The 21,770-nt window shown below is 37.5% G+C and overlaps 1 protein-coding gene across 14 annotated transcripts in view; it reads right to left on the reverse strand.

Annotated features, from left to right (window-relative positions):
- OSBPL8 (oxysterol binding protein like 8) overlaps positions 1–21,770 on the reverse strand; it is an 81,418-nt gene that overhangs the window by 11,667 nt on the left and 47,981 nt on the right. For 9 of the 14 annotated variants that reach the window (XM_090139053.1, XM_031589678.2, XM_031589676.2 and 6 more), the window contains 9 exons: positions 15,507–15,577; positions 11,958–12,038; positions 10,967–11,068; positions 9,600–9,803; positions 5,138–5,222; positions 3,963–4,134; positions 1,882–2,116; positions 1,121–1,305; positions 244–325 (listed from right to left, as the gene is read on the reverse strand). In XM_090139053.1, coding sequence (XP_089995179.1) covers positions 244–325; positions 1,121–1,305; positions 1,882–2,116; positions 3,963–4,134; positions 5,138–5,222; positions 9,600–9,803; positions 10,967–11,068; positions 11,958–12,038; positions 15,507–15,577 — 1,217 coding nt within the window. Of the gene's footprint in view, positions 1–243; positions 326–1,120; positions 1,306–1,881; positions 2,117–3,962; positions 4,135–5,137; positions 5,223–9,599; positions 9,804–10,966; positions 11,069–11,957; positions 12,039–12,475; positions 12,512–13,594; positions 13,616–14,031; positions 14,118–15,506; positions 15,578–21,369; positions 21,613–21,770 lie in introns of those variants that run through there. The other 5 variants (XM_090139023.1, XM_031589679.2, XM_090139054.1 and 2 more) reach the window with 4 other exon arrangements.

The following is a 21,770-nucleotide window of genomic DNA, read 5'->3' on the forward strand; positions in this document are numbered from 1 at the left end:
TTTGTGTAAAAACGTTTAATTACATTTCTCCTTCAAGGGGAAAAAGTAGTTGTGCATAATATACTTTAAGCATGGATAGGGACCAAAAAGATCTATGATAAATTTATATAAATAGTGAAAACTTAACCTTCTTTAGAAAAAAATGCATAACAATATAATGAAACAAAAACTCCAGCACATTCCTGAGCTCTCAAACTAGACACAACTTCCAAAATAAAGACAAAATAATGAGTAAAAGGACACCTTTGGCTTTTTGTAGAATCCAGACAAATACCACTTTACTACTTTTTTCATGCGATTGTAAGCATTCTCTTCAAGAGCAGCTCTGTGAAACAAACAGAAAGCACAGACTGAATGTCAGTATTGTTTCAATTATAAGATGCTACCAATTGTTATATATCTTCTATCTAGAAGCTGACTTAAACAGAAGTTTTGTGATTCTCAGTATTGTAAAACTTTCAGCCTGACTGCAAGAAATTAAGCTTTCAGAATCCTCTGAACATGGAAATGAAACAAAACGAAAATCAGAAATGCTTATTCCAAAATTGAGTCTGGACTTTGAAACACTAAATCCTGCTAAACACACTCCCCCCCTCCCAGATTCCTTCTGTTTAGGAAAGAGATTGCTTTAGAGAACTGGCATACTCATGCACAGCTGAATAATATCTCAATGTAAAGGTTTTAATTCATTAGCTTTCTTTGAGCAGGTAAATTAAATCTAAATCAAAACAGTATTTAATGATTTCTTAAAAAGGCTAACTCTTGCTATTCTACCATTATAAATATGCATCCAAAAGAAGAAAAAGGAAAAAACAAACTAATCTTGTTAAATCTTTTAACCATTTCCTAAAATCCGCAACAGAAATGTTTGCAACACAATTGCTATTAAAGTATTAAGAGGGGACAGACATTGAGACATACCAGTGGAGCTCTTAGGCTGATAATTTTCAGAAAGCAAGAATATTTGACAACTGATATACTGTCAGACAAACATTCAGACTATGTATTCTATGATGCTGTTCACGTGAACCAGACCAAACAACGATTTCAGTATCTTACTGGTTTCTTATTTTAGCTTAAAAAATATAACGAAAGAAAACCAGTGATAGGTTTGACTCACTCGGATAGGAAGTCTGCATGGTAGTAGTAATCAGATAGCTTGTCAAGGAAAGAACGAGGTTCCAAGATAAACGTAGGCAGTACAACCTTGGATAAGTCCATTCCTGGACGGACTTGCTTCAGAAGTGTCCAGATCAAACTTTTGTTTTCTTCAGACACTACTTCTGTCTGAGCAGCCTCCCCTGCCTAAGATAAATAAAAAACTGCTTACAGAAAGGATAAAGAAAATAAATGTTGAATTGTTTCAACACATTCTGATGATGCCATAACAACAGAAAATGTATACACAAAATGGAACACTCTGAGGAAGAGAAAGAAAATTTCTCTAAATATACTTAGAATACATATTTAATATATGACACTATATTTACTATTCAGCATTAAAAACTGCATTTCTTTTTATCAATCCTAAAACAGAAAACACCCCAATGTGCTCCTTTTGGTCAAAGAAAAGTGGAGATATTCTTCCTTACAGTTCCTGAAATGAAAAACAAGGTCTGAGAAATACCCCAAATAATCTTTCACAAAGAGATCATTCTCTTTAAATAAACTTGTCTCTTAGAAGTACAGAAGCGGAGCAGAGCACTGTACAGAAGCACTGTAGCAGAGCAGAACATGGATGGACACAATTTTTTTTCCTCAAGATTACTGAACACATGAAAGTCAATCCTGTAAAGCAGCTGTCAAATAAAGCACTTCCTCTAAAATATCAGCATTACATTCAGCAAAGCGACCCGTCCACTGCATGAAAAGTACTTTTACCTCTCCAAGTTCTTCATGACTTTGTTCTAAGTAAGTTGTTTCTTTGATATCAATTGGCTCTGGATCAACATAAGAGTCATCCTGTCGCTCTGATGTGTCGCTATCACTTTCTTCACTTTTCCCCAATCCATCGTTATCAGACTCATCATGTTCATGATCATTTTCCTTATCAGATTTATCAGAGTACATATCTTGGTCTTTAAAGTGATGCCTTTCGATTTCACTGTCATTTAATCTACAAAAGATAAAAGCTAAATGAATCTTCAGCTTCACACTATGATTTCATGCTTCCAAACCAAAATCCTCGCAAAAAACCCCCACCATAATCCTTTGAATTAGGTGCCAGTAAGAACCCTGGTCTAGCAGCAAAGTTGAACTTGCTTCAGTGGAAATACATAGGATGCAGTGTTGTCACTGAACTGTAAAATGCACCAAATTTACTTTGCATTTATGTTTAACTAGTATATTCTCTAACTAAGGCTAGTGAGCTGAGGAAGAGACTACATACCAAGGATGAAGAACAATAAAGCGAATTCCATAACTGAAGTGATACTTCACACAAGGCAATAATTTGTAGGTATAGAACACTATTTCCTCTCCCACGTTAAGGCAGTGTAAATAAATACTGATTCTAAACTCCTTATTAACTCCCCAACACGCTTCCTTCTCAAGGTTACACAGTTGTACACGTTCCCAGAGGGACCAAGGCATCCTCTGCTGTGACTTCACTGAGAAATGTAAAGGCTAGCTCGCAGCTGGAGTTAAAACTGCTTTCATGTTCTCTCTCACTCCTGCCAACCCCTTTAAAACTATGTCTGTAGTTTTTGTTCTTAAACACACTGAATACTCTTACAATACTCTACATCCAAAGATCTACTTAATTAAACTATTACTCTTAATTAGACTTAACGGTTGTAGCTAATTGCTGTGACTGTAACCTCGGTCAGGTGATGATATTAAATTGTTATTCATGACTACAGATCTCCAGTTGAACTGTACACAGCAGTTTCACTGTTTCCTTAAGATTGCGGAAGGAGCAAAACTGTACCTGGACAAAATATTGTTTGGTCATCTGGATAGTGCCCTCAATCTGGACTGGAGGCAATAGTCTGCTTTTTCTCAGTGTTTCAGACTATCTAAGTCAGCAAGAAATGCATTTCTTCCTGCACAGGCCTGTACTTTTATCTCAACTACAGCAGTATAGAAGTCCCACCCACCCAGAACAGACATGGGCAGCTGCACTCGTGTGTGTGAGGGATTATTCAAAGACATTTATGTCAGTCTATAGGTATACTCAACTGGTGGAAGACAAGTGAGAAAAACTACGCAAAGCCCAAGCTTCAGACCAAATTATTTCAAACAAAGGACTAAATCTTTTATATCTTTCTAATGCACTCTGATGCCACAACTGGAAGTGTTGGAAAGCACATTCATTCACAATGCTAGTTTAATAATATATATTCAGGAAAGACCACGCTGACAAAAATTTGGATGAGAGCAGTTACTGAAATGAACAGAGTGACTCAAGGGCCCTCCAACATTTGACACCTGTTAGTAACAGGTGATTTCAATTTTTGTACTGTTGAATTTCATAGGCTGACGAAAGCACTATTGATTAATTTGATTATTCAAACCTGAGGCAAATTAAAACCATTTAAATAGCTTTGGTGTTATTTATACTTTGATCAAAGAAAAGCAACTTATATTCACATCTGCCTACTTTTGTAACATGAACTAAACTTTTCAAGTGAAACAAACAAGACCTACCTCATGATACAAAAAAAACCTTAAACTGTAACAGTTTAACTGAGTGCTTAAACTTACTGGTGTAATACTCAACTTTGAGTTCCTTGGGCCAAGCTGCCCTCTGTATCTGCTTTGCTCAAAAAATAAAGAATACATGTTTTTCATTTTATCCATGTATAAAAACACAGGGCAATTAAGTCTTTTAGAGAGAATTTGGAAGCGAATAGAACCGCAAAGAGAGATCCTCTCTTCAAAGAACTCCAATAAGTTTGGATAAGTTATTACTACACAGTTCTGCCAGAAAAGCAATCAAGTTTAGTAATTAATTTACTTACGGTAAGTTCTCTCCACTGTTTAAGTTGTTAGCACGAAGCAGGCCATAGAGAGAGACATGAGCACTGTCACTTGAAGAATTCAAGTCATGTTCTTTACCTTCTCTAATCATTGTACGTTTAAGTAGACTTGAACATTTCAAAGCCAGCTCCAAAGCATCCATCCAACACCTGCCTAAAGACAAGTTTATTATTAGACTAGAGATGCTGCTGGGTAGGGTGAGCAAGGTGAACGATTCATTTAGAGCATATTCCAGCATTTCTCCCTTAATGCCAATATGGCTCCACCAAGGCTCTACCTACTGAATTCCTCTAAAGGTGCTTGCAGACATACTCCACTTTTGAAGACTATGTAATTGCATCACTTGGCAGAATTTGCACATGTTATACAATTACAATATAGAAATTACAATATAAAAATCAGTTCAATATTAGACATTCCAATGCAGTTTTTCTAAAATTATGTGCTCTTTTCACTCCTCACTTATTCATTTTCCTGTATTTAATTCATTTTCCAATCTAATAGTTTTTCATAAGCAATAAAAAAAAGCATTTAAAACATAACAATAAAGATAGTACAAATTTATATTTAAGGGTGATTAAATAACCCAAAAATGTGACTTTTATTTCTCTTCTATACACTACATTCAAAAATAACTGCATAATTATTTGAAGGAAAATAAGAGTCTTAATTTTAAGGACTTCAAGGGTATGCTTAATTAATCCGTAGAAGGAAAGCAGCTACTAAGAAGGTTAAAGAGTGGTCTTAAATTTTGTTTTCGTTTTCTAACCTTCCAAGATGGTTGCATCAATATTAATTCCTATCTCGTCTAAGTGATGGCATTAAAAATGTGTATTTCGAGGGAATTTCTACTACAAGAACTCTGCAAAACTGCTGAATTTTATAATACACTAATACTTTCATTAGAAAGAGTCTACATTAGCATTTAACTAGTTGCAAAGAGCTCAATAACAATTTCTTCAACATTCTCCTTGAATAAACATGAAAAACTGTTAGTACCAACACAACTGAATGTCCTTAACTGAAGTTAAGGAAGAGCCTTTACAAGCATGGAACTGCAAACACAGGGCTGTAATAGACAGTAAGACAAGTTAACCAATCTCTTTCTAATGACAGACTGCTCTCTTGGTGAAAAAATATTGAAGTGCCTATTTACCATCTGATTCTGAAGCGGCTCGGATGATCAAGTAACTGCTGGGTAGTGGCTGAGTTATAGAACCAACTGCTTCACCTTTTGGACCCTTGAAATACACAAAACAAGCATCATGTATTTTAATTCAGTTTTAGAGTTTACCATTCATGTAACAAGCAGACACACTGCTGGCTATTTACTGTCACTCAGCAACATCTAATGAAGATATGAATGGAAAGATGGACAGCCCTCTTTTACTGGATTTCTTCTTCAAAGACATCATTCTAAGCATAGCTCCCAATTCAACCCTCTTTTTTTTTTTTTTTTAAGAGAACAGTCTTTGGGTTTCAAACAATTTTTGGTGCTTTTATTTTGTTTTGGCTTTAGGGATTTTTTTGTTTGTTTGCTTTTGGTAAATCAGATTTGGTATAATACCTTAGAAATGCTCTGCTGATGCCACTTAAAGCAAAAAGACAAAAGCATCAAAATGAATGCTAGGAGGTGTGTCACCCTCACCTTTTAAGGGACTGCAGATGGACACAGAGAGATCAGAAGGGATGAGTTATTTCTCTTCAAGTCTGCATTTCAGATGAATAGGTAAGTTTGAAACAAAATATATGCGTGGGGGGTATTTTAAGAGGGTTGATTTACAACAAAAGCTGTCTATCTCCACAGACAGTTGAAGACTCCACATTTGTAAACAACTAACCCTTCCCCTCTGGTCCTCATCCCCTCTTGAGAGTAGATTCCTCTCAATTTCTAAGAAGATGCTATGGTTCAGAAACCCCAGAAATACAGAAGAGCAAGCCAAACCCCTGGAGAGAGCAAGAGGCTCTCCTCAGTGATCCACTTCATGTTTTTTTTATGCAAGAACATGTTTGTTATTTCAACTGCATCCTACACTCCACAACTGCATGGCATCTGCTGTCTTCAGAAGACATGAGTCAATCAATATCTAAACAAAATTGAGGTAACTGTACCCATTTGAACACTAGGTCTTGCAATAGGAACCCACTCTTCCTTTCTCCCTCCTTCTCTCTTCAACCTCTCTATCACCCAATAGTCAGTAAATCCCCCCCCAAAATTTTGGTGCCTAACTGCATTTAGATGCCTACCTGTAGACTTGGTACTTAAAAAAATATATAAAATTATAAGAATGATAGTGAAGTCCATAAAAGACATTCAGATGCTTAAGTCATTCTACAAAGAGAATCAGCAGGACACCAAGAATTGAGTTCAACCAAAAGAAACATACAGGACATTAAATGCCAAAGTTTAACCTCCATTATGAAGTTTTTTTTCTCACATTTGGAATTTAAAACAAAACAAATCCAAAAGACTCTTCCATTTCTGACAAGCTTTGCTTTGGAATAAAATACTAAGCAATCATTTTAATGTCCCTTCAAAAACATTTACCCATGGGAACATTAAAGTAACTTATAGGCAAAGAGGGCTGTATTAAACACACTTGAAGCTACTGTTGAAAGCTGGGTTAAGCCTGTGTAATTCATGAGTTATCACAGTTTGGTCTTGACTAATTTCCCCATAGAAGCCTAATGAAAACAAGTATAAGGCTTGGAAGAGGGAATTTGAAAGCCAGCAGAAGTTTTGAACAAAAGCAGATCATGGCAGATATTTTAGAAGCAAGCGTATGAAACAGCCAGAACATTTCTGAGGGTGAGAGGCAGGTAACAAGGAGTCTTGGTGGTGCTTAGATACCCATACACACGAGCTAGTGCTGAAAAACAGTGTTCAGAAACTTCTGAATAGATACAGAGTGGAAGTCACTTGGGTGTTAAAATTAAGATTCTATGTTACAGTCTCCTCCAGTGACTGGAGAGGCTCATCTATGCAAGGTGTTTGCTGAGGTGACACGTGAGGATTGGAACTTAGAAGACCCGTGAGAGACATTATGCAGAGCACTCCTGGTTTTGAGGGTGGGTCACTAAGGGCCTGGCACACTGAGGGATGTAAGGGAGAATTCACTGCACCCCTGGGGGGAGAGATTACTGGGGCTGCACAAGGGAGATGGTACTGTGCTGTGGCACCATGGGCACACGTGTACCAAGCAAGTGCTTCCACTATCCCAAGTCCTCAAAATTGCCAGATTACAGGATATAAAGGGCAGCACTCCTCTAATGAGAACTTTAAGGTTATGCTGTGGGCATACAAGATGCATCACTTTGTACCAAACAGATGTAATAAAGAAATGAAGGTTTGCATTTTAGTGTGTATGAGAAAGCTATACTTCCATGGGTAGCTGCACAGTGTACTGGCTAACACAGAGTTAATCATTTGACTGAACATCTAAGTAGGTCGATTTATTTTGAAATATTTGCTTGTGCATTTTTAATTGATTATTGTTCTGAAAGCACTTGACATTTTCCATTGTTATCAGCCATTATGACTTCAAAATCAATTTTCAGTGTATTAGTGTCCAAGACAGATGTTAGTTAGTTTTCACTTGTTAGACAACTGCATTTAAACTGATTGCACAACTACTGGAACATGAGGTAATTGGCAAATTAAAAATTCCACTAGATTAAAAAACTCTGAAGTTTACTTTCAACAGAATATTCATGCCAACTAAACTGAGATGGCATTAGGATTGGGCACTTGGGGAAGAAAGAAGGTTCAGTGCATCGAGTACCTTAAAGTGCAGAAGGAACATCACAGACCACAACAATAGGCTTAAGGGAGCACAGTAAGTGACTGACAGCAAACTACTGTCAATGAGAATTTACAAGCTGCCAGAAGGACACACTAAAGAAGGTGCATGCAAGCAAGAAAATGTCCTGCAGTACTTATCTCTGTGTAAACATTTCTTGCACTGTCATCTTCCTACACTGATGGCAAACCAACTCATTTTGTCTTGTTCTGAATTATCTACTCTGTAAATCAGTCAATTGCCATTTATGTTCATAAAAATTTACCTTACAGTAATAAATTCATTACTAGAAAGTTATAATTGACTAGGAACAGAAGGCAGAAAATAGTTTCAAACTTCAAGGCCTCTCATCTAATTATGTCCAGTAATTCTCAATTGCAAATAGCCATACCAAAATGAACAAATGCCACTCCAGCTCTCAGCACATTTAAAATGGACAATATCAACTTGTTCAGGTTCAAAATATGACCTACCTTAAAAAAGTAAAAATCTGGAGGGGCATGTCCTCTAAATTCTAAATATCTAGTTAAAAAAACAAACAAATCCATTTCTCATTGCCAAACAATAAAGAAATATAAGATTGATTTGTGATCTTCTGCAGACAGGCCACCACTTTGCAATGTACACATACAAGTTCATAAGTAATTAAATCACATTAACACCAAACTCTGTTGTTTTTGAAAAAGAATATGACGTTTGTGTTCTGCTAATGTGAGATCACAATTAATTAGTGAAAAGTCCTCCTAAGCAATACTGAAATAAAATCACTCAAAAGGTAGGACAAATGATTTGATCTAAGTTTGGTAGATTCAGATAATACTGATAATGACAGTTATCCAGCAAGAGCAGCACAAATATCAAGGATAATACTCCTGACTTACTTCCCACTCTGAGATAAGGAAGAAACAAAAACATTGCAGCATATTCTCCAGATGTGACAGCACCACATTGGTATTAACATCTCATACAATACAATCTCACAATTAGTACTTGTATGGAGATGTTGCAGAGAACACAATTAATTAATGACAAGGATTCTGACACTGTATCACAATTTCATCTAAAGTAATTCAGGAGGTAAACATGTTCACTTGTGCTGTGCTTCCACGCCCGCTCTCCATATGTAAACACAGAACAAGGACTACAGTAGTTAGTTTAGTAAACAATGACTAATAGCGAACATTAAAATAAAAATTACAAAAATCTGAAATAACCCTTTGCTGTGCAGAACACACCATGACTATTAACACTAACAATATTATGCCATGTATGACAAAGAAAGTAGTCATCAGAACTGAAGAGAAACATTTATCTTTGTAAAATTTCAGCCAAATCCAAAGATGACAATTAGCAATACATGCTATTACTGTACAAGGAAGCTATCTGAATTTCTACTGTCACAAGCAAATTGAACTAGGCTGACATTACATGAATATAGAGTTGGAAGCCAAGATATGTTTATAATGTATTGAATACTTTCATCTTTTTCAATCAGTTTCCTCCTTAATTTCCTAGATTAGACTGATGTAGAATACAATATTATATACTCATTTCTTCTACTTACATAACTACCAGTGATGGCATTATCCTCTTCATGGCATACTTCTGCACACTGTAAGTTATTTTAGTATATATAGCAGAAAAAAAGCAAATATTTTTTTGCAATGAAGAAAACTACATGCTCAAGTTTTACATTCAGAATAAACAAATCACTGAACGTTATAACAGACAACGCCGTTCAACGTTCTATTATGGCTGTCTTAACTCATAGTTGGCTAATACTGGTTATCCTTAAGAACCACACATGCTACCACTAACCTTTATAGCCCATATGGACTGCTCCAAAGGATGAAAAAGTTTGAAACAAAAGCCATCTTTTTTAGAAGGTCTCTCAATGAGTTCACAAGCATTCAGGAGCACTGTTCCCACCCACTGGCCATTCTTGGGTGTTTTGTAAACAAGCAACACTCCTGGTTTCAGTACACACCACAGTTTGGTCCAGCTTTTCAAGGTACCCCGAATCTAGAAGACAAACAGTTACAGTTACATTCCAGTGAACTCAGTACAAAAATCATCCCCTTCAACAAAACAGAAATCAAAATTAGAAATATTTATTAGTGGTTTTTTTATTCCAATAAAACAAAAAGTCTATTCAAGTTCATCCATGTTTATCAAATATAGTAAAAAAGCATAGTTTAAGTGTTCATTCTTTTACTCTGTCTTGACAAGTACTTATTTTACAGAAGAATATACACACATCAAGATATGTGAAATGTGGATAGTCATCTGAAACTTCATGAATCGTTTTATTTGGAATACATTTTATCACTATTATGTAGGCAGGATAATCTTAGGAAACACAGTTCTTCTGAAAACAGGACAGACATCTGATGAGAAAAATAGGATATTCACAAAATAAATTATTTAAATTTGATCTAAATTTCTCACGAGGAGCTGCTAATTTCAACCCATATGTGCAATATAAGACCCTTTCAAGTCCCTGAATTCTGCACATCTGATTAAACTGCCTGCGTCATTTAATCAAATCTGGATTTGGGTTCTTCTGTCCGTAGGACTAAATGCCAAAACAACATGTAAGCAATGTTTTAACCTGTTTACATTGATTTTGCAAAACACTGAGAAACTTCTCCTAGACAAGCTATTGTTTGGAGCTAAATATAAAAACAGGATTTCCAAGTAGTATATTACATGTTCAAGGCATTATGATGCTGACTGTCATCTTTAATAAATTCATTTCTCACTTTCTGTACAGGTATTAGTGTACAGTTAGTCCTTCAGAAAGGAAAGGAAAATTACCAGAAAGAAACACAAACAAATATATTCATATACCTAATATGACCAAACTACTTTCACAGCTGGTAACAAACATAACAGAGATTCAATTCAAAGTGCAAAATAAAAAGGACAAGATCGGAATAATAAAGCCAACTCATGTGAAGCTAACAGCTGCAGATACAAGATGCATGTGACCAGGTGAGTGCAATAAGTGGGAGCTAGGTTCCTCCATTATTCCCCTAGGAAGCGAGCTCAAAGTCACAATTAGTATCTGCTGTTTGTAGAAAAACATTAACAGCAACTTCAGTTGCTGAGTCTTTTCTATTCTGGTCAGAAAGCAGTCAGCAGCGGCTAAATCTTCAACTTAGATCTCACATTTAGATTCTGACCTTCAGCCAATCAGCCATAACAATAACTGATGGGTCTGTGATTGTGCTGAGCAATTCTTTCGTAGCTCTCTTCTTTTCCTCTCTGTAATTTTTCTTTTGAACCTGTAAATAATAATAAAAATATTTATAATGCCAAAGGAAAAAGCAAGTAATCACAGCACAAAAAGCCATCTACTAATACAAACTGAGGTAAAACCTGCTAAATTTAATTTGCAAGAAAGATGGAGATAAGCAGTTTTAAAAAAGTATTTGAATCCAAAGTCTAAACAACCATTCCATATAGTTTCAAAAGCTGCTACCAACATAACAACTTCACACTCTTCTGCAATTTGTTTTTAATACTGAGAACTGTGAAACTCCTCTTAGAATCATGGAGTGAGATGAGATGGAATGAACCAAAACAAACAAAAATACTCTTCCTTTACAGATGTATGGTACAAAATCAAATTTAGGGCTAGATTCGGATTTTTATTGGCACTTTACGTGATCAATTTTTATCCGTCTCTCACTTTCCCTCCCAGCAAAAATTCAAAGTAATATATATTTTTCTTTTAGTGGCAAATAATGTTTTGTTTCCCCTGACATGGTATTTAACAAACAGAGGAAGTTTAGTCTTGTTACAATGGAGAGGTAAGAAGTCAGTAAATAAAAGAACACTGGTAAAGCATGCAAACCATAGCTTTGCTATTTCACTTTGTCTTTTCATCACAGGTGTACGTCCTGAGGTCCTTGCCAAGTTGAATTATCCTATAAGCTTCTCAGTTATCCTATAATCTTATGTATTCTCAAAGACTACATTATGAAAGCCCATTCTTTGTAACAGTACAGTAAGACTTGAAAACCCAAAAGAACCAGCAATATTAATTCTCACAGAACTCAGATATTCCACAGAAGTCTCCTCACTGATTGGCATTTCTCTCCTTATCAGAAGAACGTGATAAAACTCTGTGCATGTTTATAGTCCATGAGAAGTTTTTAGACAGTAATTCACCTTGAGAGATTCCTTTTTGGTAAGTTTGCTTGAAGATAAAGAGATGTCTTTCTCAGAGCCATTGAAAAGCTTGGATTCAGACTGAAATTAACAAAACACAGAATAAATACACGATAATAGATATGAGGCCATATTACTGTTTCAGTGTTTGAAGTGTACAGCTGTGTATCCAAACTCCCCATTCCCATTCTTTTTTCTGCTGTTTATCCCACTTAGTAAAACAAGGCTTGTAACAGTAACATCCATCACTTATGGAGTCTTTTCTTCATAAGGCTTTTGTGAGGAACAAGTCTGAGATTCCTCCAGAAGTTGGAGTAAATACAGTAAATATTTAGGCTATGTATTCTGTTGGTTCAGATGTCAGTCTCGACTAGGTAGGCATTAATTCAGCAGAGAAAGAAGGTTTCAGGAGAATCCTGGTATTTAAACTCAAGAGTCATTCCTGTGTCTGACATGTGAATCTCAACGTCTTCCTAACTTTGCAGTTCCTCCAAATGGATTGCTATAGAGGCACTTACCCCATGACCCATGAAGGAAAACAGAGCCTCTTCAACCTAGAATTCAATGCTCTGCAAGTTACCAGAGTACTATTGACCACTGCTGGCACTTGTTCTTCTGCTTCCTCCCTAATGCCACGCTCTCGTTACTCTGCAAATAATCTCAGAGAAGCTCACCATGGCAATAGGCAAGAGACAACTCAGGTTTGTTTATAAAACCCAAGTCCTCATTCATGGCAGGACAATATGCTGCCTCAGCACCACGTGATTTCTGTCACTCCCCCCACCTCCCGTGAGGTTCAAAGTTTACTTCTTGGCATCTATTGCCTACTAATTGTAAGGGAACTAGAACCACCAAAGATTCACCCTGGGTTACAGAGCTCTTTTTGTAAAACAGGAAGAGTACACTGAGTTATCACACACCATTCCTATTCTAACTCAAGAGAACACTGTATGGGCACCCCACTGTATAAAAATATCAGATAAATTACATAGTTGTATTTCTTTGTGCAAGGAAATATAAACTGGACTGCCAAAAACACATGTGCAACAAATGGCAAAAAAGTAATTTTAAAACAAAATCATTTCAGCGGTCAGTAAGCGTTCCTTAACTTTCATGTACATCTCGCAGAAAGGAAAGTTATCTTTTCATTTTGTATTAAAGCTATGTCCTTAACACTGAAAATATAAGACAAGCATGCATCCTGAAATTTAATTCCAGCCTAGGAATAAAATGAAAGATGGTACTTTAAAGGTAATAACAAGAGAAAGGAAAAATGCTTATCACTGTCACATAAGAGGTAATGAACTCATTATGCAAGGTATAATGGAGTAATGCAAGTAAAACATTCATAAATATTCCAGTTGCTCACTAGCAGAAAGCTAATGCAATCTAAAGTCCACACATAATAAAGCCCAAACCAGTAAATATCCCAGGTTACAAAGACTCATTTTCTCAGTTATAAAGTTCACCAACATGACACCGAGTGAAAGTCCGTATTTGCCTATCCAACAGATTATGGATAGATCAGTGACAAGGATATTTTTAATTTAATGATCTTCTCATCTGCATGTGGGGGGATAGGATCAAAATTTACAAGAAAAAACCTTTTTAGTTAGAAACGAGGAGTGCTACTTCACCTCCATAGCTGGGACAGCCAGTAACCATGTTCTGCTAGCCTGAAGCTTATTGGTGGGGTATAAAGGAACTACTGGTCTTAACAAGCTCCATTGCAAAAATAAGGGTAAAAAACTATATATATTAAGAGAAGTAGGAATATCTGTCTCCTCTTTAATAGCAAAATATCACAAAAGGAACTTATGATTCTGGAAATAAAAAAGAACCCGCGCCCCCCCCCAAAAAGTAGAAGGAAGAGAAAAAACAAATTGGTTAGTCAGAGATAAATTATTAATAGAGTCAGAAATTCATCTGGGTTAAAACAGACAGTGCTAACTTATTTCCAAGACAAAAAACAGTTAGAGGTTTCTGGACCAATAAAAAATACTTTGACCAGAAATAAGCCAGATGACTAAGTATGCTTCCTTGATCTCCCTCATCAGGATATGTTAAAGCTTACAGACATAGTTCTCTGACTTCAGATTAGGTGGAAGACAGTGACTCCAGGGGTTGCTCAGCTGTGACATCATGGAATTGTACCAGTCACAGAAACTGACCTGCTCTTCCAGAATGCAACTCTGAACACACCATTTAAGTAGGGGATGTTACCATAATCTTTACATCAGTTTGATTTTGTTCAGCACCTGTTTGATGTTTCTCTTGAAGACTCAGACATATGAAACACTGCAGAAAAACTTCTATGAAGGCCTGGAGGGCACTCCCCCTCTCCTCTGGCCGAGGCTGCCTGTGCCTGGGGCAGCCTGGGGAACCTTGGATCAGAATGCTGAGAGGAGAGCTGTGTAGGAGCTGTTCCTCACCTCACCAGGAGATAGATGTACAGGAGCTTGGTTCCCAGCCCTGGTTCCAGCCCAAACCAGCTTACAGCTGTGCCTAGTTGTACACCTAACAGACCCAGCAGCCGACTCATGCATTTCAGCCCCCAACTTGGCTTTGAATCTACCTGTTCCCACAGATTGGTGCTGTAAGCTGAGCCTGGTCTGCACTACCAGCCTCACTCTCCTCATCCTGTCTGTTTGTGGTAGCACCGAGCTCCTGGCCGCTGCCCTCCTCATAAAGCCACGTAATGGGATCATTTAAAGATTTGAAATCTAGCTAGTGGTGATGCTTACATAAGAAAAGCAATTTAACATAGCTACTCAATTCAGCAATCAAACCATACAGAACTTTCTCCTCCACAAAATGGCATCTTTCTGCTCTTTAAAGTTTTGATGAGAAAAAGACATCTGTTTTATAAGACACCCAATTAAAATTATTTTTCTGGAATTCCACATTCTGAGTATATATAGACCACTAGATGAAAATGTAGTGCTTTGACAAGTCAGGCACTCTAAGAGTTACAATAACACAATTTTTAAAGAAAGTAGCATCAGAACAGCCTATACAATGTCTTAAAATGTAAAGCTTCTCTAACTGTTATAGACAGATTTAAAAGGACTTAAGAAAGGAATAAATAAGGAAGATTTTTCTCTGCATTACTATGACTTTTTACAAATGGTTCATACTACATCAGGACCAACAGAAAAGAGCATTTTATTCTGAATGCTAATGCTACTGCAAAGCGTTCATGTAGATAAACTTGATTAGAACAAAACAAAACTCTGCAAAGAAGAAAAAATGGGATCACTACACAACAACAGACTTTCTGATTGCTGAAGCAGTTCAAGTTTTCTTCTTCTTTAAACTTCAGCCATCTCAATATTCCATATTTTTGGTGACTGCTGTCTCTCAACTCGGTGAATTCTCATTTTTCACTGCATCTCAGTGAACCTTTTTCACAGAGACAAAAAAGGTTCTACCATCAGTGTAGTACGATGATTATGAATTTGAATGAAAGTCTAATACATTTGTTAAAGCAGGGACTCAACTCCTTTGCATGCTGGCATTTTTAAGCCAGGCAGAGACAACTTTCCTTACCTTGCTTTTGGACATAGAATGTGCTGTATCCTCTTTGCTTTGTGAGGCATCATCCTTCCCTTTGTCAAAACCTTAAAGAAAAGACAGCATTGTTGCACATGATTTGAATGCACTAACTTTAACACAAGCTAGTCTTTGAAATAAACTTGCAAATAGTATTTACCATTGAAAAGTGCAAGCAAACCAGATTTTCAAACAGCTCATATATATTAGTTCATCATGTAAGTTGAAAATCAGTTACCACAGCATAGTCTGATTTAATACCTGCTAAGAAGTGAGAACAGTCCACTGTATTTGGATGGTGCTGCACCAATTCAGAGATCTAACCAACTGAAAACATGATCAGCAAATTTTCATCCTTTTATGTCCTCAGCCTCCCCTGTCTGCATACACAGGCATGAACACAGCAGAACACTAAGAAAAGCTGGGACTGGTTTGTTCATTTCTTTAGCCAGAAATAATGGTTAAAATCCATACAATTGAAAGCACATAGATAATGGGTTAAGATTGCCAGTCAATTACTTACAAGTACATGAAAAGATGGCCCACATTTGCCTTGAATTTATACGTTGGACTTCACATTGCACAGATGTAACTACATGGCTTTATATTAAGTCACCAAAATTCTATATTTATCTTCTGTGAATGATGCATAATGTGAACTCCACATTTTCACAGTATCCAAAGAGCAAAGTGAGCCAACATCTCAGTGATTTGCTTTCTTTGAAGAAGTTGACTCTAGTATAGGCACTTATAAATGCGAATAAAATCAATACCTCAATGCATTTATTTTAGTTATAATGCCATCACTGACATGCCCTCCAGACATAAGGGCATAAGTGAATATCAGGAAAAAAGAAAACACCAAAAAACAATGGCAAAAAGCGTGTTCAGGAAACATTTATATGCTGTACTTAGGGACATGGTTTAGTGGTCAAATACTGGTGGTGGGTAGATGGTTGGACTGGATGATCTTGGAGGTCCTTTCCAACCTTTGTGATTCTATGGTTCTATGACATTGCCTTGCCACCCGGCCCACCAGAGGGCACCAGATCCACGGAGAAACGGCAGATGGACGGACAGACAGATGCTACTTTGAGCCCCTGCTACAATTCAGCCCAGTGTTCTGCCACAGAAATGGGTACTCATGCCCCTGACATGACATCGTTGATCAAAGAAACAGTGTGACTTCAAGTTCTTCAGTGAGTGTGTGCAATGTGTGTGTAGGCTTTGTAAGGTTTAAAAGAACTTTTATCAAGTCTCTGCAGCTGTGTTTTTTGTTTAATGTGGGATTTTATTTTTTCTTTTTAAGAGTAGTATCTTCACCTTTCTACAACTTACGCTAAACCCAGAAGTTTAAAACAGCACTGATTCATCTATCACAAAAACACATCTTGGGAAGTTTCTCTGAGTTATGAGACATTAGGACAATCTTCAGGCTCTGCGAGGAATCCAAGATTCCTGCTTTACTTCAGTAGCCCTATTTTTTTCCTTCTTGTTTTCTACTTTATTACCTTTTGTAGGGATTCACTTTGAAGATCAGATTTTAAAAAAATACGCACTGCAATGCATTTCATTTTGTGTCTACCCAAATAAAACTTCACACATCTTTACAGAAGCCTTTCTGCAGACAGTTCATTAAACCCTTCCTTATGAAATTCTCCTAACACATCTGTGAGGGATTTGTTCAGTTAAAAAAAAAGACATAATGACATAATGCAGCAGGCTGTTTGACCTCAGAGAAGAAGCACCTGGACATGCAGAAGATTTGTAGTTCTAAGCAATGCGGCAAAAAAAAAAAAAAAAAAAAAAAAAAAATCACCACCAATAGACTGATCAGAATCCAGAAGTTGGAAGCCACAGTGCTGGAAGAAAACAAAGGTGACCTCAAGTCTTAGAGGACAGACTTAAGTTCAGTGAGAAGTTATTAAACTTGATGCCAGTCTTAGACAGTCAAACAGCGCTACAATCACAGTAACGATGTCTCTTCCTCATCCCACAGGCAAAAGCAGTCACCAGTTAGGAACTAAGTTCTGCTGAAAAGGTAATGCAGGGATATTTTAATCACTTTCTGTGTTTCATTTATCTATTTAAACACAGACATAAAAGTGATGGGAATTACCAAGGAAGTGCTACATCAGGGTTGGGATTACAGAAGAGAAGCTCTCTTTCTAAAGCACAACAGCTTTAAGGACTTTCAGGACTTTGCACATCCTTATCTAACATGCACATTTTTATTTTCATATACAAGCTTTGCATCGGTATCACCAAGCACAAATAAAGCAAGAAGGAGTTCTCTATACCCAGAGTGTCAGACAAAGATCAAAGCTGTCTTTCTTAATTGCACCTTCTCGCTTCCAGAGCTTCCTGCCCGAGAGGTGCATACGTTTGCTGCTTTACAATATGTCACTGCACTCCCTCTCTTAGTCACACAAACAGCAAAATGATGGCTGGAGGGCTTGCTAGTGAATCCAGCTGCTGAAATCACAGCACTGCAGGCTCTAGGTCACTTTACAGTACATTGTCTTAGTTTATGACAAAAAGCCAAGCAGTCAGATCCATACCCTGTGCTATCCTTGTTGCTCCCCTCTCAGTGGAACGAATGAGCCAACACAGACTAGACAGAAGGCCCTTCTGCCATAAGACAACACGAATGACTTAAAAAAAAAAAAAAAAAAGAGCATTATTCAGGTGCTACCCCAGACACAGCCTTCCTCAGTGCATCTTTATTAAGATGAGGGGAATGCATGTACAGTCATTATCCTGGAATGATTTGACTTGGAAGGGAACTTAAAGGCCATCCAGTTCCACGCCCTTGCCATGGGCAGCATTGCCAGCCAGTGGATCAGCCTCCCCAGGGCCCCATCCAACTTGGCCTTGAGTGCCTCCAGGGATAGGACATCCACAGCTTCTCTAGGCAGCCTGTGCCACTGCCTTACCACCCTAACAGCCAAGAATTTCTTCCCTATATCTAGTCCCAATCTGCCCTCTTTTAGTTTAAAACCATTACCTCTTGTCCCATTCCTACATGACCTTGCAAATGTCCCATCCCAGCTTTCCTGTAGGCCCTTTCTTTATTTAGGTCCTGAAAGGCTGCAATAAGGTCTCCCCAGAGCCTTCTCCTCTCCAGGCTGAACAAGCCCAGCTGCCTCAGACTGGAGAGGTGTTCCAGGCCCTGAGTAGTCCTGATTCTTCTGACATTAGTGTGAGACTAATACCTTAGGGGAGATTTGTACTGAAACATCACCAAAAGCTACGTATGAGTCCTAACTGAGGACAATATACACTCTGCCACAGAAATATTTGGTCATCACCATCAAAACAATTATATGCATAGAATCAGAAATAAGATACAGTTTTCTCCCCTCCTGATAGCATTTATGAGCTACAAGTTTCTCTACGGATTCCTATTTAAACTCCTGAGAGCAATCTTCAGGTAAAACTGCCAGGGGAAAGCAAGCAAATGTAGTCTGAATCAGCCTTCAAAGCTGCAGACTGAGCACCCAATATTTTTCAAGGCACTTGCAGTTGTATTTCTTTTAATCTTAAGTTTCTCTGCTGTAGCCTCTAAAGCAGTTTTGGATAGTAGAAACCATATCCAGAGCAACACCATCTTAACAAATTTCTCCAATTGCAAGCTTTGTTTTGTTTACATCACAGGCCCCATACTCTGAAAGTTGATCCAAAACCAAGCAAGCTACAGTTCATGATCTGATCTTAGACTCCAAGGGAAACTTTCCAGGACTACATTCCTATTGAGGGCACATGTCAAGTCCAGATGAAAACTCACACTGAACTTTCAGAAAGACCTACCTACACACAGAGTTTGAACAACCAGAACTTCATACATGTAAGCTGTCCTCACAACAAAACTGATCAGTAATTGGCAGGGGGGCTGGAACTAGGTAATCTTTAAGGTTCCTGCTTATCTGAACCGTTCTATGATTCTGGAACTCTTCAGAGACTGAGCTAGAGCACAGTGTCAACTCTAAAAGAAAAAAAAATCTTCCAAAATATCATCCTTGACAAAAATTAACGAGTCGGAATAATGTGAGATTAGTGTTCAAGAATCTTTAGTATGAAGCCTGTAGTAGGGTACAATTAAAACAAACGTGTTTGTTTAAGATACTTCAGTTTTGAAGCACAGCATGTGTTGGTTGTTTGAAGTCACACCTACAATCTGTCCCTCAATCAATCTTGAGCGAAGAAGCAGCAGAACAACCATGCAACATCTTCTGCATTTCAAGTACTGGTATTGTGTCTCTCAACAATTATCGTCTACAATTAAGATACTTTAGTGAGAAAGAAAAAAAAAATGTTACTTTTTAATACTATTTTATTCAAAATCTAAGAAAAAATAACTACTGACTGAAGGGTTGTTTGTTTGATGTTTATTTTTGTTCCCAACAGCCCAAAGAACAAGCAAAAAGAAGTAACAGAATGCATAAAAAGATCATGAACAGCAAGCCAAGCAACAATATTACTGACTTGCAAATGAAAAGCAAAAAACAGACTGATTTGATTACTGGCATGAATGTGCAGTTCTGAAAAAAGTTACTGAGCTGAAAATGGATATGCTTCTACAAGGACAAAGAGAGTTATAATCTGTGGGAGACAGAAGTACTAGCATTACTTAACGAACAAGGCAGAAAAAAAGGCAAGAGTCTTTTAAGATTCAAACATCAGAGACAACACCGTTTTTGACTGAGTGATTTTCAGCTTGTTGACAAACACTTTTAAGAATACTATTCCATATTATCTAATTCATTTTGAAGGTAGGGAGGTTCTGCCTATCTGCTAACTCCATGCTCTCCAGGTTTGACATCTGAGCAGCTTTAACAAGGTTCCTGTTAGAAGACTGCCCACTTCCTGATGCAGATGGAAAGGATATTTTCTATGGTAAAACAGGAGGGCTACCAGGAGGGCTAACAGAACATGGTGTTCTGAGGAAGCACCCAGCTGCCAGCAGCTGAGCATGCCGCTCCAGCAATTCTGCAAGCCATTGTGAGCCAGTGGTGCGGAGAGCTCAGAAATCAGCAACCCACAGCCTCCCGCATGCTCTGCACCCTGACTCTTTTTCATTGCTTCAGAGGCAAAGCTTAAAAATTGAGCGAGTTGTTCTTTAGAAGGTACACAGTAAGAAGAGAAAAGTACTTTTTTTTCCCCCAACATTCCAGCCCTACAACACACTGTGCATTTGCGCAGGCTCAAGACAAATCACACGTGCAGAATAATTCCAGTAAGAATGTACAATTTTTACAGCATTGCTTTTCAGAAATAGGTGACCTTGCATTTCCAAGGATCAAAGTTTCATGAAGTAAACTATTGAAATTCAAGTACCTACATCAGCAGGACACATGATAGATGACAAAGCTCTAGAAATTTACTTCAGTATTCCATTACTGATTTTCAGGAGACAACAAATCTGAGGAAAAAGAGATTCAAGCCCTTTTGGATGCTGAATTTCTTAAAAGAAGTCTTGCAGTACAGACTTCAGCGAGGCTATGTTTTAGCCTTACCTCATTCTATCTTGTCACTACATACACTACAAGAAAGGCATTTATAAATCACAGTACAGAACTTCAGTCATAAAAGCTCAACCAACCAAACCAAAATACTCCATGAAGTATCAAGTAACAAATTACTTTTAAACAGATATCTGCTGTAGGATAAACTACCTTGCTTGCCTGTGTACAACAGCTCTTGCTACTCCAAAGAGCTGTCACTTCAATGCATGCAACCAGTATTCTTTCTGATTTCTGTTAACAGTTTCTACCAGTATCTCAGTAGACTACTTTCATTCAAGATGAAAAATCTGAATTGGAAATTATATTATCTTCTGTACATTTTAAGAACAACAAACCTGGTGAAGCAGGTGAGAGTTCATTATATCCTCCAAAGGAAGCATTCCGGACAAGTTTTCGGCCATCGGCTCTTGCAGAAAACACAGATGAAATCCCAGCACATGAGGAAAACCTACGTCGCAGTGCACCCTCTTCCTTCATGAGTTAAGATGTTTGTATAAGGATTATGTTCTCTGTGAAAGCTGGTTAGCATTAGCTGGCTGGAACAAGAGTGTTGCAGTAACAGCCTTCTACCTCATATTCTGATGAGTAAGATACAAAAGGAAAAAAACAAACGAAGGGCATACATGAAAAATGCAGCGAAGAGACAGAGGCTGCCAAATCAGCAGCAAGCCAAGCAATATTATACTGTTCTCATCAAATCCATTAGAACATTTAAAGGTGAACAGCTGCATTTCAG

Source organism: Phasianus colchicus, chromosome 1 (assembly GCF_987193195.1).
Source record: "Phasianus colchicus chromosome 1, bPhaCol1.hap1.1, whole genome shotgun sequence".
In the NCBI taxonomy this organism is placed as follows: domain Eukaryota; kingdom Metazoa; phylum Chordata; class Aves; order Galliformes; family Phasianidae; genus Phasianus; species Phasianus colchicus.